This window comes from Colletotrichum orchidophilum, assembly GCF_001831195.1.
Source record: "Colletotrichum orchidophilum strain IMI 309357 chromosome Unknown Scaffold_20.1, whole genome shotgun sequence".
In the NCBI taxonomy this organism is placed as follows: domain Eukaryota; kingdom Fungi; phylum Ascomycota; class Sordariomycetes; order Glomerellales; family Glomerellaceae; genus Colletotrichum; species Colletotrichum orchidophilum.
Window position 1 is genome coordinate 302310 of NW_019172976.1, and position 17745 is coordinate 320054.

The following is a 17745-nucleotide window of genomic DNA, read 5'->3' on the forward strand; positions in this document are numbered from 1 at the left end:
GTTATGCCAGCGTTACTTTCTTCATTCTCAATTACGGGTTTACCATGATTTAAACTTGCGACTAGCCTATATGTTGTTTCCTCGGCGCCTGACGCCAGAAATGCCACTTTTACTGTCCGTATCTCATCATGCCCTCACCAAACCGTAGAATAACGTCCAGGTGAGAATGAATCCAGAGAGACCTCCAAGCAGTCCACTTGTCCAGAAGTCGAACGGTCCCTTGAAGTAACGGCTCGTGCTGAGGAATGGCAGACCTGCTGATGTCGATTCGGGAGCGATGCGTAGAATGTAGAACAAGCCGGCGGTGATGAAGGAGAAGATGAGGTAGAACAGGAAGCCGTTGTATGATTCGAGACCGAGGATGCCGGCCGCGACACCGAAGAGAGATGCCGAAAGACTTTGCAAGTTTGATAGGGTCTACAAGAGACAGGAGAGGATTAGCGAACAGTCGCGTCGGCCACAGTAAGCTCAGCTTCAGGGACCCATCCCACCTTGGTGTTGTGCATCACGGATTCCTGCACAATGGGGGAAATTTGGTAGTCGCGTTCCGACGGCATCGCTGCGGTATTGCTGGTATGTGGTGCACGGGTTTCAGATCGCTGGGGGGACTCGTGTTTTATTAAGGCGACACTGGGAGATCTCAGGTCTCGCGAACGAATTGCGTCGTCGTCGATGCGCTTCGTCTTTAGAGGGTCCCCAAATCTTTGGTATTGTCAATTCGTACAGCTCCTCCGTCACAAAGCGGACTGTGGATTAGGTAATGCCAGCCTAGGCTCAACTCCTAGGTAGGTCGCCGGCCCACTATGATAACTAATCGCACGGCAAGTTGGAGATCGGTATCCGGCATCATGATGTTCCAGGCTAAGTAACTTATCTTAGCGTCCCCAGATCGGTCGGCCTCGGCTCCGCCCCGTGTCATCCCATGTACCAAATTTAAAAATATGCAAATAATAATCCCCAGGTACCTACGCAATACGCGATACACAAGCCACACCTTCGGTAGGTAAAACCTCACCGCGACACCGTTAGAACGCTCCGTTAGCTGGGGCAGATCATATGCAACCACCCCACCGAGGCTCCGACTTTGTACCCTAGCACTTTAATCGGTTACAGGGGTCCAGTTTCCTTCCCCATTCGCGAGCGGGCTGGTCACTCTCGGGTCGGCGCTTTGAGCGAACTCTCCCTTCCCCCCCTGGTGCGCCCTCCGCAATCACAATACGTATCCATTCGTACATACAATCCGTATATATCCCCCAAAGCACCGCCTACAGTCGTTTGCCATGTCTTGCGCTTCCCTTGAGTCTATTAATCGTTAGTTGACCACAATACCACACCACCTCTCGTACCGTTCACGATTCCACGACGCAGCGGCCAACGCGACAACTTGGAGCGACAGATGGCCGTGCTGCTTGCCGGTGCCTCCTTGATACTTGCCAGGTCGCTAGATGGAGCCTGTTGTGTTTGACCAGTCGCCGCTCGCAGAGTACCTTCGTGGTAAGTGCAGCTTTCTCATATGCGACCCGCTACGGCATTGACACCGCCCGCTAACCACGTGCGCGCTTGCTGTAGACGAAGGCGAAGAGGAGCAGGCAGGATGGGCGCACGACGATCCAACCTATGATGTGTCGCCTCCCTCGAGCCCTGAATTCGCGCCGACAGGTCGGCCGATGGTGAGGTCGAGGTTCCGCAACAACCCCCTCAGAGTCGACATACCTACCAAGGCGGCCTCTGACAAGTCTTACAGACTTAGCTATTCAGTACGCATCTCGAACCCCCCTATCTGTGGCACATGGAGAAATTACTGATGTGTCCTCTCCAGACCGCGGTAGCGTCCAGGATTGACCGAGCCGACAACTCCAAATTCCTCGAGCAATTTCGCTATACCATTATCGCATCCCAGCTATTGAGTGGGCACTCCATACTATCCCAGAACCATGCATCATCCCGGCCTGCCAATGTGGCCATTGACGGCAACCCGGCTGACAAGTTGCTGGGCTCAACGGGCGCGGCTGTTGTCGTTCTAGGGGCATTGGCTCTCGTCGTCTCGATCAATTGGCTCGCAGGAACAGGGCCATTGAACAAACGGCGCAGTTTCGTCATTCTGCTGGTTTTTGTGATCGCTGCAGGGATCGCCCATGTGTTCATTCGAAGACAATGGCTGAGGTACAGACGGCTCCAAGCACTGTCTGAGGTCACTACGTTTGTTTCAAATTCTCAGGAATTCGACAGCGCGACTGGCGCAGCGATTGCTCTGGTACAAGAGGTGGAACTTGTTTCCAGAGGTTACCGTCTGTAAGTTCAGTCTCTCCTCTGGGCCACTTGCTGGCGAGAAAGTCCGTGGTGCGCTGACACAAGCTTTAGGAGTGCGCCTCTTCCGCCCATCAGTCGCATAGAGGATCGCTCACAGACTCGCAAGTGCGTGCGCCTCCGCAGGGCTCTGAAGGGGTGCTTGGCGGACGTCATTCCCGCGTACGATCAGACCGTTTCGGTGGTGAAAGGGTTCTCGGAACAACTCGATCTCGAGAAGTACTACGATATCTACGACATTAGCGATTTCGACATGTCTGATGCCCAGCAGGGCTTCAAGGAGAATGAGTTTGAGGATATCGAGTCTTTGAGGACGCTCAAGATCCTCGCCGCACGGTTCCACACCATCCGTAAGGTGTTTTTGTGCGCATTGCTGGCCCTGGACGCGAGTGGTGAGAGCGACGACCTTTTGAAATGGACCACCACAGTGGAAGCGGTGCGCACTCTCAATTCGGTCACTCGGAGGGCCTTTGACAATCTGAAAAGACTTTTGAGCGATGAAGAGTGTAAGTGGGCTTTTCACCTGGCAGCGGCGCGTGTTGACTGACGTTCTCAAGCATTTCCGCCGCCACCTACTCCAAAGATGCCTTTGACACCTGGCCGGGAAAGATGGAGGTCGCAATTACGCAAACTCAACTCCTTATCCAGCGGGATCCGTGGCTTGCAGGCCAAACTGACGCTATTAAGAGAAGAGTCTGACCGAAGCCTGAATGAGTCCGACGACATATCCGAGCTCGGCTCCAACCTCATGTCACAGTACGAATCCATTGGGGCAGACTTGAAGATACTGATGCAGGCCTGGGAGGAAGGCAAAGCAGCACTCGCCTTGGGTATCGACCGGAACGAAAAGCGACTTTCTTCCATGAGCACGTTGCTCTCTCCGACCAGTTCTCTCAGCGGGCTCACGACGGTCGATGAAGGAGGCGGAGCAGCCGAAGCCCTCAAAGCCTTGAACGGAGAATCACTTTCAAGTCTAGACTTTAGCAGCACAGGAGAGCCCGACTCGGAAGAGATTTTCGAGGCGATCGCCAAGCCGTTTCGGCCTCGCAGCTTGTTGACGAGAGATGAACGCATCGTCAAGATGAGAGAAGACCGGGAGAAGCGAGAAATCGCCAAGGAAAAGGCGGATGCCAACAAAGGCATGCTTAAAGAACTTGAGACGGTCATCAACCTCCGACCCCGCCCACGAATCGGGATGAATCCGTCACGCATAGTTTCAATGTGACGAGGACATGACATTTGATGACGGACACGGCGTTTCGGTGCAGAAGACTCAACTAACTACAGTCACCCGAATCTTTGTTTTCCTTTTCTGTTCTTGATTTCTCACACATAATCTCTGAAAACATATTCACTCTCTGGATGCATATAGAAGGGGATTTTTGGGGAATACGGATGGGAGGTATCGATCACTTTCAGTTGACCCATCTGTATTGTATAATGACACTGATGTGCACCATGATATTCGGTGCAGGCTCGGAGACCGGGCCAGATAACCTGTACACATTACTTTTAGTATTCTTAACAAGAAACGAGAGAGAGAGAGGAAAAGGTCCGTCCAATGGTCCGACTGTTTACTTCCGTTTGTTTACATCTTCACCAGCGACATAAGGGAGCACTCTCTGTTTTGCGTCGTTTATTGTTATATCCAGCATGTTCCATCCGGAGTCCGCATTGAACAAAGAAACCCGGTCGTCTGGGAGAAGAAAGGGGGGTGGCCACGATTCAGGGGCTTGGAGCACCAGCGCCCACCCCTGGCGGAGCTCGGTGAGCCCGGACCAGCTATCTCAAGTGGTCAAGCTGGCAAGGTGCGCTTGCCTGCCTGTCCTTACGTACCTTACGTAGTAAATAGGTGGACGGTGCACGAGCCATCCATGACCGATCAAAGACGGAAAGTTCCTGCCCCGCGCGTTGTTGGCGTTGAGCCCTATTAAACGCTTGACGCGTTGTTCCCTCACCAGCCCACTACAACGCGCGACCGTGTTTGCCCATTAAAGTGCTTTCCGCGACAAGACCTTCTCTTCTTCACCAACCCCTCAACCACAAACTTGACGATCTCAACCTTCGCAACAGCCTACCGTCATCTCTGTGCCTTCCATTCCGTCTCTTTGCTTTCTGAAGATACCCCTCTGCTCTTTTTTTCTTTTCACACGCATCTAATCAGCCAGTATGTTGCATCAATCGCCTTTTCTAATTCTCTCGGTTATTGGTCCCGGGGCATGACGCTGATATTTAGTAGCGATGTTGGAAGCCAGACTTGACCAGGCCGATATCCTGAAGAAGGTAATACTCCCCTATCCAAACTTCACAGCCATGGCTCCCGGTTCTGTTGCTAACCTGCCCAGGTTGTCGATGCCATCAAGGACCTCGTCCAAGACTGCAACTTCGACTGCAACGACTCTGGCATCATGCTCCAGGCCATGGACAACTCCCACGTTGCACTGGTGTCCATGGCTCTTAAGGCTGAGGCCTTCTCTCCCTTCCGCTGCGACCGCAACCTCGCGCTCGGCGTCAACCTTGGCTCCCTGACCAAAGTCCTCCGTGCCGCCCAGGGTGACGACGTTCTTACGCTTAAGGCCGAGGATGCCCCCGACAGCCTGAACATTCTCTTCGAAAGCTCCGACAACGACCGTATCAGCGAGTACGACCTGAAGTTGATGGACATCGACCAGGAGCACCTGGGCATTCCCGAGACGGATTACGCCTCGACGATCACCATGCCTAGCAGCGAGTTCAGGCGCATCTGCGCGGACTTGGTTGCTATGAGCGAGTCGGGTAAGCAACGCCGTCTCCCCTCAACCTGATTCTTGGAAGAAAATCTCCTAACGCGCTGTTGTGTACAGTCACGATCGATGCGAGCAAGGATGGTGTCAAATTTGCTGCCAGCGGCGACATTGGCAATGGATCCGTAACCCTGCGAAGCCACACCAACGTGGACAAGCCCGAGCAGAACGTCGACATTGAGCTCTCGGAGCCTGTCTCCCTGACCTTCTCCCTCAAGTACCTCGTCAACTTCTGCAAGGCCGCCGCAATCTCCAAGCAAGTCAAGATCTGCCTTTCTAACGAGGTACCGCTGCTTGTTGAGTACGCTCTGGCGGGCTCGAGCTACCTGCGCTTTTACCTGGCGCCGAAGGCAAGTTTAGACTTGATGCTACACACCATCAAAAACAAAAACTAACGTGCATTCTAGATCGGCGACGAGGAGTAAATCGGCGATTAACGACGGAACGAAGTTGATACTGCTGGCGTTGCACGGGATCTGGGATGGGGCAGAGGGTCTGGCCTTTTCACTCTGGATTGAGTTTTGCATGTTCTAGAGAAGATACGCAATGTGTTGGTGAACGAAGAGCAAAAAGCACTTTTTGGGACCACTCGAGATAATGAAATTTTACTGTTTCCGCCTATGCCTGAAGCGAAATCACTTTCAAACGCCATGAGTCCTTGAATCTGCCATTAGGCTCATCGAGTCTTGAATTCTGTCAATTCGCAGAGTGCGCCAGCTGAGAGCAGCTGCTCAAGGTAAGGTAAAGACAGCCGACCTCCTATCACAGCTTTCCAATCTCGGGCTAGTGCGGGGTTCTTCGATGCACCCTTTGGCTTTGGCGGGGTCGATTTTTTTCTGGGAATGTCAGAGCCAGGGCCAGAGCCAGAGCCAGAGCCAGAGCGGGAACTGCGAAGCTAAGGTGGAAGAACCTGGAACCGCATTACATCGGCCCAGATCCTTTTCTAATGTCACTTAGTCACTCTCTAGACGAGACTAAAAGATATCTCACGACATAGTAGATAGACACCCGGGTATTTGTGCCGATAGAAGACCTACTTTGTTCAAGCTTTGATTTGCAACCATCAAATCCATTGCCTCCCTTCTGCACCTTCATACACACTGATACTACTTCTGACTATCCGGCCGACATTTGAGATCATTCCGCGCATCGGCCTCCATCCCGATAAAGCCCCCCGCCGAAACCCGACTTTTTACATCTGAGAAACCACATAAACCCCCAGCCAGCAGAGAGATCTCAAGGTCTTGCATTCTGGAAAGCGCAAAGTTTGCTCTCGAGACGCACAAGTCTCTCGCAACAGGATCATGACGGTGGAACTTCCTATCCCCGATACACGCGTCCTGGCTGTCGCCAGTCATGTAAGGCACTCTTCTGCGCTGTCGCAACCTCTAACGATCTGTGTGACTGACCGCTGGACACAGGTTGTGTCCGGGTGAGTTTGCGCCGCTCCTTCACAGGCCCCTCTGTGTGCCAGACATGTCGGCAGGGTGATGGATCGCGCGTCTGACAGCCTACCGCAGAAATGTAGGAAATAAAATCGCCGTATTCACTCTACAGTCCCTCGGCTGCGATGTCGCGGCCCTCAACACCGTCCAATTCAGTATGGATGCCCCCTCCCCCTCTTCCTGACTCACTGCTCCATTCTCAAGATGATGGGCATCCACCACCCCTCCCTCAACCTCTCACAAAACCCGAGCGCCTAGTCCGTCATTGCTGACACAGTCTCTCCACATTTAAAAGGCAATCACACAGGTTATAGACAATGGAAGGGGACAAGGGTGTCAGCGCAGGAGATCCGGGACCTCTTTGAGGGCCTCAAGCAGTCGTACTTGGACGACTTTGACATGATGCTCTCGGGCTACATCCCCGGCGCCGAGGCCGTCGTGGCCGTGGGCGATATCGCAAAAGAGCTCAAGCGGAAGCAGGCCGCTGCAGGGACGCCAGGCAGCTTCTTCTGGGTCCTGGATCCCGTCATGGGCGACAACGGGAGGCTATACGTCGCTGAAGAGGTCGTGCCCGCGTATCAGAGCCTCGTCGAGCACGCGGACTTGATTCTCCCGAATCAGTTCGAGGCCGAGTATGCTTTCCCCTTCCTTTTCTCTCTCGCACAAGGCCATTGGTTTTCTCCCCAGCATTTCATATATCGTGATGCCTCTGCTTCTACATATTTGCCCAGACACCCATGAAAGAACGTCGTCGTCCCGCTCACACAATGGCGCGAAACAGGCTCCTCTCGGGCGTCAAAATCACCGACATGCAGACCCTCCAAACCGCCATCCGCGCCCTGCACACAAAGTACAGCATCCCCCACGTCGTAATCACCTCCGTCTCCCTCGCCTCGCCCGACCACCCGCCCTCCCACCTCTCCGTGGTGGGCTCCAGCATGTCGCCCACCACCGGCGAGCCGCGCCTGTTCAAGATCGTCTTCCCGGCCATTGACGCCTACTTCTCCGGCACGGGCGACATGTTTGCCGCGCTCATGACGGTGCGCATACGCGAGGCCGTCATCGCCGCCAGCGCCACCGAAGGGCAGCAGCTAAAGGATCGCAAGTCGTGGCTTAGCGGCGACGAGGTCGACGCGCTAGACCTGCCTCTCGCCAAGGCGGCGGAAATGGTGCTGGCGAGCATGCACGAGGTGCTGACGGAGACAGCGCGGGGGATGCAGGAGGTCGTCAAGGCCGCCGGCGGTGATGCCCTGGCGGAGACGGAGGAGGGGAGGACGAGGCTGCACCTGCTCAAGAGCAAGAGCGCCGAGCTGAAGCTCGTAAGGAACCTCGCGAGCTTACGGGAGCCGACTGTGGAGTTGAGGGCGAGGAGGCTGTAGATCAGCATCGACCCTTTCTTGGAAGAGATGATGTAAAGGTTGTTGTTGTGGTGGTTTGGAGAGAGTATGCTGTTTATAGATCTGCAAGTAAGCGCACTTGGATAGCAGGACGTTCATCACCTGCATGGAGAGACGGCGTGGGTTGGGATAGAAAAAGGCACATCATGGCGGTCGTAGCATTGTCATTATTCATCCATTTCCGATTCTATAGAGAAAAAAACAGCTTTTGTTCGTTCCACGGTGATCACAGCACTGCGTCGCCCATGGCCTTCTTCTTCTAAACCAATACGCGACGCCCCCAAAAAAGGTCTACCACATGTAATCTACTGCGCAAGAGAGACGCCGGTGCTGCCGAATCCGCCCGCGCCGCGCACGCTCTCCTCGAGCTCGGTGACCTCGACGACCTCGGGCGTGAAGATGCGCTCGATGATAAGCTGGGCGATGCGGTCGCCCTCGGCAACCTCAAAGTCGGTGTCGGCGTGGTTGAAGAGCAGGACCTTGACCTGGCCGCGGTAGTCGGCATCAATGACGCCGGCGCCGGTGTCGATGAAGTTCTTGGAGGCGAGGCCGGAGCGGGGGGCGACGCGGCCGTCTGTACCACGAGCATGAGGTCAGTATCATGGGTACGACTGTAAGGATGGGCTCCGAGCTTGGAGAGAGCGATCTATGATGGAGGACTCGAACGTACAGGTGCCAGCAGGGACGGAGATGGCAATGTCTGTGTCGACCATGGCCTTGCCGCGGGCCGGAATGGTGGTGACCTTTGCGGCGTAGAGGTCGTAGCCGGCGGCGAACAAGCTGCCGCGGGTCGGCAGGCGAGCCTTATCGGAGAGCTTCTTGATCTGGAGAGGCGGGCAAGGCTCCATGGCGGCGGGGACGGGGGCGTCGTTGGAGGTAGTCTTGACTCGCTTTGCGGGAGGATCGAGTTGCTGCTGCTGCTGCTGTGCGGGGACGGATTCAGAAGAGCTCATTTTGGGTCAAGAACTTGGAATGTCTAACGAGCAGACTAGAGTTTACCTTTCGCCGTTTGGTTCTGGATGAGCAAAGTGGGGGACAAAGGCTGAGACTTTGCTTCTTTGGATTTACAAGCTGGGTGCCTGCTCTGCTGGAGCTTCCCACTGCTGCTGAGTGGGCACTCCCGGCCGTCTGCACTCTAGCGGTGTCGCGGGAGACGCGTCAGGACGCGGGAGTTCAATTGGCCAATTAGAGCAAGGGCTACAGAAGGTAGCAATCACACCTGCGGATAGGTAATATGACGAGGTCGTCATCCGACGTAGCATGCAAGGGCAAAAGCTACTTCATTGCATGGCAGAGTTCATTCATCTTGCGATGATCTCTCAAAAGAACCAGATTGCCTAAGGGTTGCCTCGCGAACACCTCCCAAAAAAACAGGCTCGACATGTCAAAAGTCTGTCCACTATCATTTCTCGCATTGATCAGGGTAGATGGAGATGCTTCAGACGCATAAGCCAAGTTCCCAACCTTGACACCAAACTTTTTCATGATCCCCTTTATTCTAGATGCGGAGGAAAGTGTAGAGTCATCGCAAACACTGTGACGCACTATTGGAAACGAGCGCGCACTGTGAGCACCGGAGCCTCAGCTGTCTTGTCAAGGCCCTGGCGAGCCTATTAGAACTGCATGTGCTGAGTCAAGAGACTCAACGCTTAACAACAGGAGCTTTTCTCTGACACTGCAAGGCCCAGGGTAGACATGCTCTCACGAAAAAAAATCAGTTTGATTGCCTGGTTCGCCAACTCCACACGGGGGATCTGCGCCGACTGCGTCGCACTCGCACGGGTGTGCGGCAGACCAAGCCCTGCTAGTCGTCCAGCTCTCTTCCGAAATCAATAAGCTTGAGCCTCGTCGCGTCCCTGGGATGGAATTGCGCGACCTTGGACCTGACGAGGAATCGCACTGCTGCTGTTTCTTTCGGGAGCTTGACATACGCTGCAGTGCTGTCGCCTCCTGCTTCTGTATGCTGGTTTAGAAGCTGCTCCGTGAGGTCGCGCATCTCGCGACCAGCAGCCGCTGCCTCGTCCGCGTTGCCTTGTTCCCGACCTACATCCTCCTGAGGTAGACCCCAAACATCCTCGAGGCGTCGTTGTCGTTTATCTTCGTCCACCTTAGCCTTGACTTTGACCGGTCGGCCCTGAGCATTGAAACCAGCGCCGAGTTGATCCGAGTCAATTTCCATCATGTCTCCCACGACCGGTCCGCCGAGGTCTTCCGCAGCAAGTTGGCCTCCAAGGTGACCGTCAATGAAGTTTCTTAAAGCTTTGAGTAACTTGGTCGTCTCCCTGTCGTAATGCTTCTTCTTTTGCCTCAGTTCGTCCAGTCTTTCCTTGGCTGCCCGTTCGGGCGTCAATTCCATCCTAGATTCGGCCTCGTCTTTGAGGGATAGAATTCGTTTCTCCAAACTCTGCTGGAGGGTTTTCTGGTCGGCCAAATTCGCCTGCTCGATTTCAAGCCGCCGTTTGGTCTGATCGAAAGCGGCTCCTTGACTGGTCAGATACGCTCGGGATTCAACAATGGTCTGATGAGTCGTTCGCAATGCCAGTAGCGCGGGTAAAACGGATTCCGAGAAAGGTACGAAGGGAGGTGTGCTAGCCATTTGCTCGAACGCGCCTCTCATGACTTCGTAAGGTTCCCTCCCTGATCCAGATATATCCTGGCTCGGATTGGCATTTCGTTGAAGCTGTTCACGTATTAGCTCAAAGCCCTCAAGACGCATAAACTGAGTGGCATACTGCTGCAAGCTCTTCCCGGTGTTGCTGGATCTTTTCTTGGAGTTCTTGCAAGCTCTGTTCGAGGCTCAAGGTATACCTATCGCCGACGGGGCGGGGTGACTCGTTCATATCGTGCTGAATTGTGGTCACTCAAAGTCAGACGCCGATGTGCGTTATTGTATGTCCTTGATTCAGGCCAAACGATCTAATATTTTGGCGACACAGGACAAATATCAGACACAATGGCGCACGCGACTTCGAGAGGGTTTTCCCGGAAGAAACGAAACAGTTCAAGCAACGGCAACACGCGCAGGTCTTCGTGCCGTCCTGAAGCACACGGCCCTTCGGAGCAATGGGCACATCCAATGGCGTCGAGCGTCTGATTCGATCCCTTTCAGAAAAAACAAGGCGTGTTCGGGCGCCAGATCGTGTCTGATTGTTTCATACGAGGTGTCACTGTGTGTCGGACGCTATCGAGATTTCCGGGCGCGCAGACGGCCAGCGACTAAGGTAGCACGGATGATTGCTCTATCTTGGCTGTCGAGTAGTCTGGCGCGCTGCCAACTTCCCGTGACGGTGACGATTCCTAATCGAGTGAGCCAGATAGCTCAGGGTTCTGTGTGCTCAAAAAAAAAAGTATTCTTCTCGTCGGCAGAGCTGCGGCTCTCCGTAAGGTCCGTAAGGATTAGACTGTTTGCGATGCGGAAAGCACTCGACGACACGCTAATATGGACGGAACGTGACGTTGTGCCGGGTTGAGTTGTAAGTGTAAAAGACGTATTGGTGCTGAACATCCCCTTGCATTGGAAACAATGCAGAGCACCGCACTGGAGGCAGGTCGCAAGGCGCAGCTCCCTCCCGTACTTTTTCTTTGGTCAATCAGTCTGCGGGAGATGTACGGAGGAAATGCGCACGAAATGGCAGACACTGTGCGGCTCGCTGCATGGATCTGCCCAATGAAACATCCCCAGCAGAGGAGGACCAGCTGGCTGCGCACGCTGCGGTACGTTGGGCACCTCCGGGGCGGGGGCCACCTTCTCCCCCATGTTGCTTAATCTGCCGGGGAGCATCATCTCTCACTGTGTGGATCTTACACTTCTGTCCTGGGGTGGGGACAAACCCAGGTAAATGAGGCAAGGGCACTGGCTACATCGGTGTGGAGACCGTGCTTGTGATTCAGGCACTGTACTGGCCCTTGCCCCCGGGCGGGCACTGATGGCTCCTGGCATTGGCGCAGCCGCGCTGGCACTTGCGCTGCTTGCTCTGAGGAGAAAGCGTGAGAATATCTTGCCTTCCCATCCCGTTTCTCAAACTTCTTCGAGACATCCGGAACCCCCTTCCATCCCATCTGTTTGTCCTGCACGGTTTCCTCTCCCCATCTCTTTTAACCCCCGACTCGCCTCTTCGTCCCCCCTCCCGTTTGTCGAAAGCTTTTGGTGGGTTGTGTTTTCCCACGGCGCAGCGCATCGGTCCCAGTTTCGCTTCCCTCTCACGTGTCGCCTCAAAGCTCTCCAGGTCTCCTCTGGCCCGACGGTCGGCGTGTCGCCATCTCCGTTTCGTTGCTTAGCAGCTTGACGAGCTCCAAGGAGACGAGAGACAGCACAGGAGGAAATATCAAAGCTCTGCTTGCCTGCTTGCAGACTTGACATCACGTCGCGATACATCGCAGCTTGGACTGTTCGTTTGACGGAAGAAAGGTTTGAGCTTCTGCATCCGAATCGCCTCCCAGATACAACCTTTGTCTACCATCAGCTCCTTCCCTCCCGCCTTCTTTACCTCTTTTTCCATCATCCATCTTCTTCCTGCCCGCCCGCTGCCTCATCGCCTCGCCTCGTCCTCCTCCCTCCGCTTGACCTGAGTATCTCTGCGATCCTCACGATTTCGGAAGTCACCTCGAACCTGATAGGATAGGAGTCATCCTGAACCCACATCCCGATCTTTCAACTTCACGAACTCTGCCCTACGACCTTCATCCTGCACGATCAAAGCCACTTCACCTGAGAGACATTCTCTGAACCCGATCCCGACTACGCCACTACACCAGCCCGTTTTCCTTTGAAAACCGTTGTGGTGTAGATAGTCGAATACAAGCTCTTCTTGAACCTAGACGGAATTGCGAAAACTTGTGTGAGACATTAACAACTAGCCCATCATGTCTACGTCGCCTCCCCAACCCGCCAACTCGGCCAAGCGCCCCCTCGAGGAGACCTCGTCCCCTTCGCGTAGCAACGACCAACCCGACGCGAAGCGACCGGCCTTGGACAAGATACTGAAGAATGATGAGGAGGTTGAGATGGCTCAGCCGCTCGAGGCCACTGCTATCCCAATCACGGATGCGAACGGCGCCGAGAAAACGAACGGCGCCGATGCAAAGTCTGACGCAGCAGACAACGAGGGCGCCGAAGGCTCCGAGACGAAGCCTATCCAGAGCTCCGTCGCCGGCTCTGTTCCTGCGACGTCTACGCCCTCGGCAAGTCATGATGAGAGAGATTGGATTCACATTCGCGCTGTCATATCCAGCCCGGAGGCCGCTACCGTCATTGGAAAAGGTGGAGAAAACGTGTCCAACATTCGCAAGATGTCGGGTGCGAAGTGCACCGTCAGCGATTACCAGAAGGGGGCTGTTGAGCGCATCTTGACCGTTAGCGGTGTTGTCGATGCTGCCGCAAAGGTTTGTGACCCAATGACTCTTGGCAAATGGTTACCCAGCTAACCCCAGTCGAATAGGCCTTCGGTCTCATCATTCGGACTCTCAACAACGAGCCTCTAGCCGAGCCATCCAGCGCGCAATCGAAGACTTACCCACTACGCTTGCTCATCCCTCACATCTTGATCGGTTCTATCATCGGAAAGGGCGGAGCTCGTATCCGCGAGATCCAGGAAGCTTCTGGGGCTCGGCTTAATGCGTCCGACTCTTGCCTGCCTCTGTCCACCGAGCGCTCTTTGGTGGTCATGGGCGTTGCTGACGCTGTTCACATCGCAACATACTACGTTGGTAGCACCCTGCTCGAGCAGCTAAACGATCGATTCGGTGGTCCCGCTGCCTCCGCATATGCGACCAGGAGCGGTGGCCCTGCTGGCGTCGTGCCCGGCGGCATGCAAGTTGTCCCGTACAGCCCGCAGCCGACCACCGGCAACTACGGTAATCGCGATAACTACAACCGCAGACACGACGCTCGCGCACAGCACCATGGTCTGCCAGCTGCTCCGTATGGCACGCAGCCGTACCCTCACCAGGCAGCCCAACCCAACCCGGCCATGCCCATTCACTACGGTGCGGCGCAGGCTGGCGGCTACGGTGCCGCTGCTCCTATCCAACCTCATGCCGGCGCTGCTATGCCTCAACCCCATGGTGCTCACCCAGCTCAGCCCGTCCACGGAGGAGGTATGCCAGGCGCGCCCTTGACCCAGCAGATCTACATCCCCAACGATATGGTTGGAGCCATCATCGGAAAGGGCGGGCAAAAGATCAATGAGATACGCCAGATCAGCGGCAGTGTGATTAAGATCAACGAGCCACAAGACAACAGTAACGAACGGCTGGTCACAATCACGGGCACAGAGGAGTGCAACAGGATGGCGCTCTACATGCTATACTCTCGTCTCGGTAAGCAGACCGAGGAGAAGCTCGGCAGGTTCGATCAAGAGTGCTAACAAGTGCAACAGAATCGGAAAAGCACCGGATTTAACGTTGACGACGTTCATGACTTTACTGACTATCAAATTTTAGTTCGGCAAACCAAAATTTCGGGCAGAATGGCACAGTTTCTTTTCTTTCGCGAAACATCATCGCCGCGTTTGGGGGATATCGGATTGGTCTCTGGCAACATTTACGCCGCGAGACCCCGGCTACATCTGGAAAGGGGGACAGGTCTCGATCAGCTTCGGCAGATCAAAGGTGCTTTAGAGGAGGTACTACTTTTAATAGTGCACTACTCTCTTTTACTTCATCAGTTCTCCAGCACCTCTTGACTCCCTGCCCACACTCTTCACCATCACCGTTGCGCGCCCCGTCGGTCGTCGCACTGCCTATCGTCCCACCATCTCCATAGCCTCACTCACACAGCCCTGACGGACATGAAAGCCTTGAGCCCTAGATTCTCGTGACCCGTTCCCCAAACATCGCCCTGATCGAATCTACTACATACATCTGTGCACTTTGCCCTACTACGTTCTCTACATCTGCCGCATGACAGGTGCGCATCTCGCGTTGTGGAGGCGGAGACTGACTTCTTTCCTTGCCCGCGCCTTGGCGGAGGAGACGAGGTTACCTCGGGCGCTGATAGTTTCCCCGCGCGAAAAAGAGATTGCTAATAGATTTCCGATAGGCAACGGACGACGCAGCAGTGGCGAGGTTTGTGGGCTAGGGGCTAGGCCGCATATATTCTCCAGAGGACCATGAGCCAGACGTAGGAGACGGTAAGTCTCGACGCTCGACTTCCACGTGCTGATGATGCGCAGCAACCTTGCCTCGGATCAGAAGCACGAAACACAAGCACGTACACAGTAGAGTGAACGATGGTCGGTGATTGCGGTACTGAACTTCATTACGCATATCGTCCCACCATAGTCCCATCAAACGGTACAATACGTCATCGTACATATCCCATTCTCGTAGCTTTCCTCCAGGAACAAACTTCCGTATAGTCGTAGCAATGTCATTTTTCTCAGATTTTCTTAAAATTTACATGGTACTATTCATTGTTAACAAGCGGTACACAAAATTGAGAGGCTCTGACGGCGTCTATAACGTACCATGGAAATATCCTTGCGGCCCGATCTCAGCAAATGAATGTTATCGGAAATAGCTGTAGAATACTGGTTAGCTTCTGGCTGGGCCTGATTCCACTCCAGGGAAGCACCTACGTCCGGCCTTGGCTTTGGCGTCAAGGTGAGCCTGCTTACTATCCCATCCCAACACAAGCGTCACGGCAGGCCCCTTCTCCCCGTCCCCGTCAGGCGCGTCCACAGCAAGGGGCGTCGAGATGTTGCCATATGCATGCCCGTGGAACCCCGCAACCTCGGCCCGCCCCTCCGTCAGACCCCTCGCAAACTCGGCCGTCTTGCCCGCAAAGGACGGCTCAACGCCGTAGGCGACAAAGACCTCGGTGCACGGGGCGCGCAGGACCGAGGCCGGATCGGAGCCCGGGTCCGCGGTGAAAGGCACCTTGTAGAAGACGGGTGAGGCGGAGACGACGGCTTTCAGGGAGGCGAACCAGGGCATGTAGGATTCCGAGGAGGCGAAAGCGGAGAAGGCTTCCGGGGAGGCCCATTCAATGACGAGGACTGTCTTGGATGGGTCCTCGAGCTGGGCGCCCGTGTAGAGGGCGTTGACGCCGGGGACTGATTTCAGGGTCGAGACCACATCAGACCAGGCTGCCGGGGGTTGGGTCGGGGATGAGGAGTGGTTTTTGAAGGTGAAGATTATGAATTCTGTCACTGGAGTCGACATTGTTGATTAGTTTAGATTGGTAGTTGACCTTGGAAATTTAGGATAACTGAAAAGCCTGACAGAGATGTAGGCATGAACCTGTCCTTGAATACGCTTTGGGTGAAAGTGCTTCCGGGGGAGGACGAGGTGGAACTTTATGTCTCTGGCAGATATGATGCTATTCACAATTTTGCCTTTCCTTCGATTGAGCAGTGGACGGGCCTCGCGTCATCACAGACTACGAGCATCTTCTACAAGGTTCTACTTTCGAGGCGGGATGTTGCACCTTCACCCCGGACGCATCGGGTTGGGTAGGTCACGTGGTGGGTGGTGCGCGTTGCCTACTCCGCACCGCAGGGCGAAGCTTCTGGAGACATAGGTTTGGGTTTGCAAATGTCGCAAGCCACATTGCGGCATGTATTCCGCCCGGTTCCTCGAGCCCGGTAAATGTCTTTGCTCTTTCTCAAGGGCGCATTCTGATTTTTGAGAAGGACTGCTTTTATCGAATTATTAGGAAAAGAACAGACGTCAAGATGACGGACGGGAAGCCATACATCGCAGCCTCCGCACCGGCAAGGGACGGACGGTCCCACTCCCGCCTACTCCCGCTCCTTAGGACCTCTGCCCAGCGACGGCGGACCGGGTCAAAGATCGGGGGCGATAGACTCCGGCGCGCGACCAATCTAGATGATCCTCAGCGTCAGTCACTCACATGCGCATTCTTTTTGCAGATGATGACATTAAAAAAAATGCGAATGGTGAATTAATAAAAAAAAAAAAAAAAAAAAAAAAACAAAACCCAACGCAGCCAAAGCCCCGACTTCATACCCCTCTCCTCTCCCACCCACCACACAAGGAGCGTACCACAACCCGCCACCCCAGCCCACGCCCCACACCCCCCCCCCCCCCGCATCCGGCTATGCCTTCGCACTAGTAATAGCGCATCTTACCATGAGCATAACATTCCAACGGTCGAGCCCCGGCTCGAGTCTTGTCTGGCCTTGAAACCGCGAAAGGGTGAAGACAGGAATGCGACGGTCCTGACGATTGCTTCTCCTCATCGGCTTTCCTCACGCAAGGGCGGGAGAAAGTACCGTGCTTGTCCAGGGCACGCCCAGGTTTGCCCGGGATGCCCTCTTTCGGGCGTCGTAAATTGGCTTAGGGCTGAAGTGCATTCAATAAAAGGCTTTTGGGGGGGTGGTTTCTTGGTGTCGCATTCGATGTGATAGCCTGCAGGAAGCTGACAAGGTTGACTCGTGTCGGCCACAATGCAACGACACCCCTTCTCACCGTCGATCGGGAGTCACTGGGTGACAGCAACGTTGTGCGAAAGACCAGCATCGTCGTGGCACCACTGCGCGCATCGGAAGCTTGCTCGCTAGCACTACCCGCATTTTCGCGAGAGAAAAGGACGGTGCCGAGTCGACGACGGGAGTAGAACATGCAAAGAGTCGGCCTCGTGACACCAGATCTCGCAGTGGGCGCCATCGCTGTGCCACCTAACGGCAGACTGCCGAAAAACCAGTGGTCCGTCCTCGGCCGTATTCGTGCTACTAGGCAAGCTGACTGCGTCGTAGAGTTGCAGAGAAAAAGCAAACTCGTCACCAGGCGACAAGCGTGCAACAACGACCACGACCCAAGATGCGTTTGCCGGTGTTGGGTGTCCCTTTG

General features: G+C 54.8%; 7 protein-coding genes across 7 annotated transcripts; 4 read left to right on the forward strand and 3 right to left on the reverse strand.

Annotated features, from left to right (window-relative positions):
- Window positions 1-126: 126 nt before the first annotated feature.
- Window positions 127-683, reverse strand: CORC01_03401 (uncharacterized protein; the record flags this gene model as incomplete). The annotated part of the gene is made up of 2 exons (XM_022615051.1): window positions 127-417; window positions 492-683. Coding segments are annotated over 2 exons (483 nt in total), but the record flags the coding sequence as incomplete, so codon positions are not given.
- Window positions 684-1445: 762 nt separating this feature from the next.
- CORC01_03402 (uncharacterized protein) lies at window positions 1446-3532 on the forward strand (the record flags this gene model as incomplete). Its single annotated transcript, XM_022615052.1, has 5 exons — window positions 1446-1494; window positions 1570-1757; window positions 1820-2292; window positions 2362-2813; window positions 2865-3532. 5 exons carry the CDS (start codon window positions 1446-1448, stop codon window positions 3530-3532), a joined length of 1830 nt encoding a protein of 609 aa, XP_022478511.1.
- A 1016-nt stretch (window positions 3533-4548) lies between these two features.
- Window positions 4549-5485, forward strand: CORC01_03403 (proliferating cell nuclear antigen; the record flags this gene model as incomplete). The annotated part of the gene is made up of 3 exons (XM_022615053.1): window positions 4549-4590; window positions 4653-5082; window positions 5151-5485. The coding sequence occupies 3 exons, from the start codon at window positions 4549-4551 to the stop codon at window positions 5483-5485; spliced, it is 807 nt and encodes a 268-aa protein (XP_022478512.1).
- Window positions 5486-6394: 909 nt separating this feature from the next.
- On the forward strand, window positions 6395-7914 carry CORC01_03404 (pyridoxal kinase; the record flags this gene model as incomplete). The annotated part of the gene is made up of 5 exons (XM_022615054.1): window positions 6395-6448; window positions 6512-6522; window positions 6611-6690; window positions 6831-7167; window positions 7317-7914. The coding sequence occupies 5 exons, from the start codon at window positions 6395-6397 to the stop codon at window positions 7912-7914; spliced, it is 1080 nt and encodes a 359-aa protein (XP_022478513.1).
- Window positions 7915-9736: 1822 nt separating this feature from the next.
- CORC01_03405 (uncharacterized protein) lies at window positions 9737-10549 on the reverse strand (the record flags this gene model as incomplete). The annotated part of the gene is made up of 1 exon (XM_022615055.1): window positions 9737-10549. One exon carries the CDS (start codon window positions 10547-10549, stop codon window positions 9737-9739), a length of 813 nt encoding a protein of 270 aa, XP_022478514.1.
- A 2246-nt stretch (window positions 10550-12795) lies between these two features.
- CORC01_03406 (KH domain-containing protein) lies at window positions 12796-14836 on the forward strand (the record flags this gene model as incomplete). Its single annotated transcript, XM_022615056.1, has 4 exons — window positions 12796-13314; window positions 13371-14278; window positions 14598-14655; window positions 14741-14836. 4 exons carry the CDS (start codon window positions 12796-12798, stop codon window positions 14834-14836), a joined length of 1581 nt encoding a protein of 526 aa, XP_022478515.1.
- A 474-nt stretch (window positions 14837-15310) lies between these two features.
- On the reverse strand, window positions 15311-16095 carry CORC01_03407 (uncharacterized protein; the record flags this gene model as incomplete). The annotated part of the gene is made up of 3 exons (XM_022615057.1): window positions 15311-15337; window positions 15399-15451; window positions 15510-16095. The coding sequence occupies 3 exons, from the start codon at window positions 16093-16095 to the stop codon at window positions 15311-15313; spliced, it is 666 nt and encodes a 221-aa protein (XP_022478516.1).
- Window positions 16096-17745: the final 1650 nt, after the last annotated feature.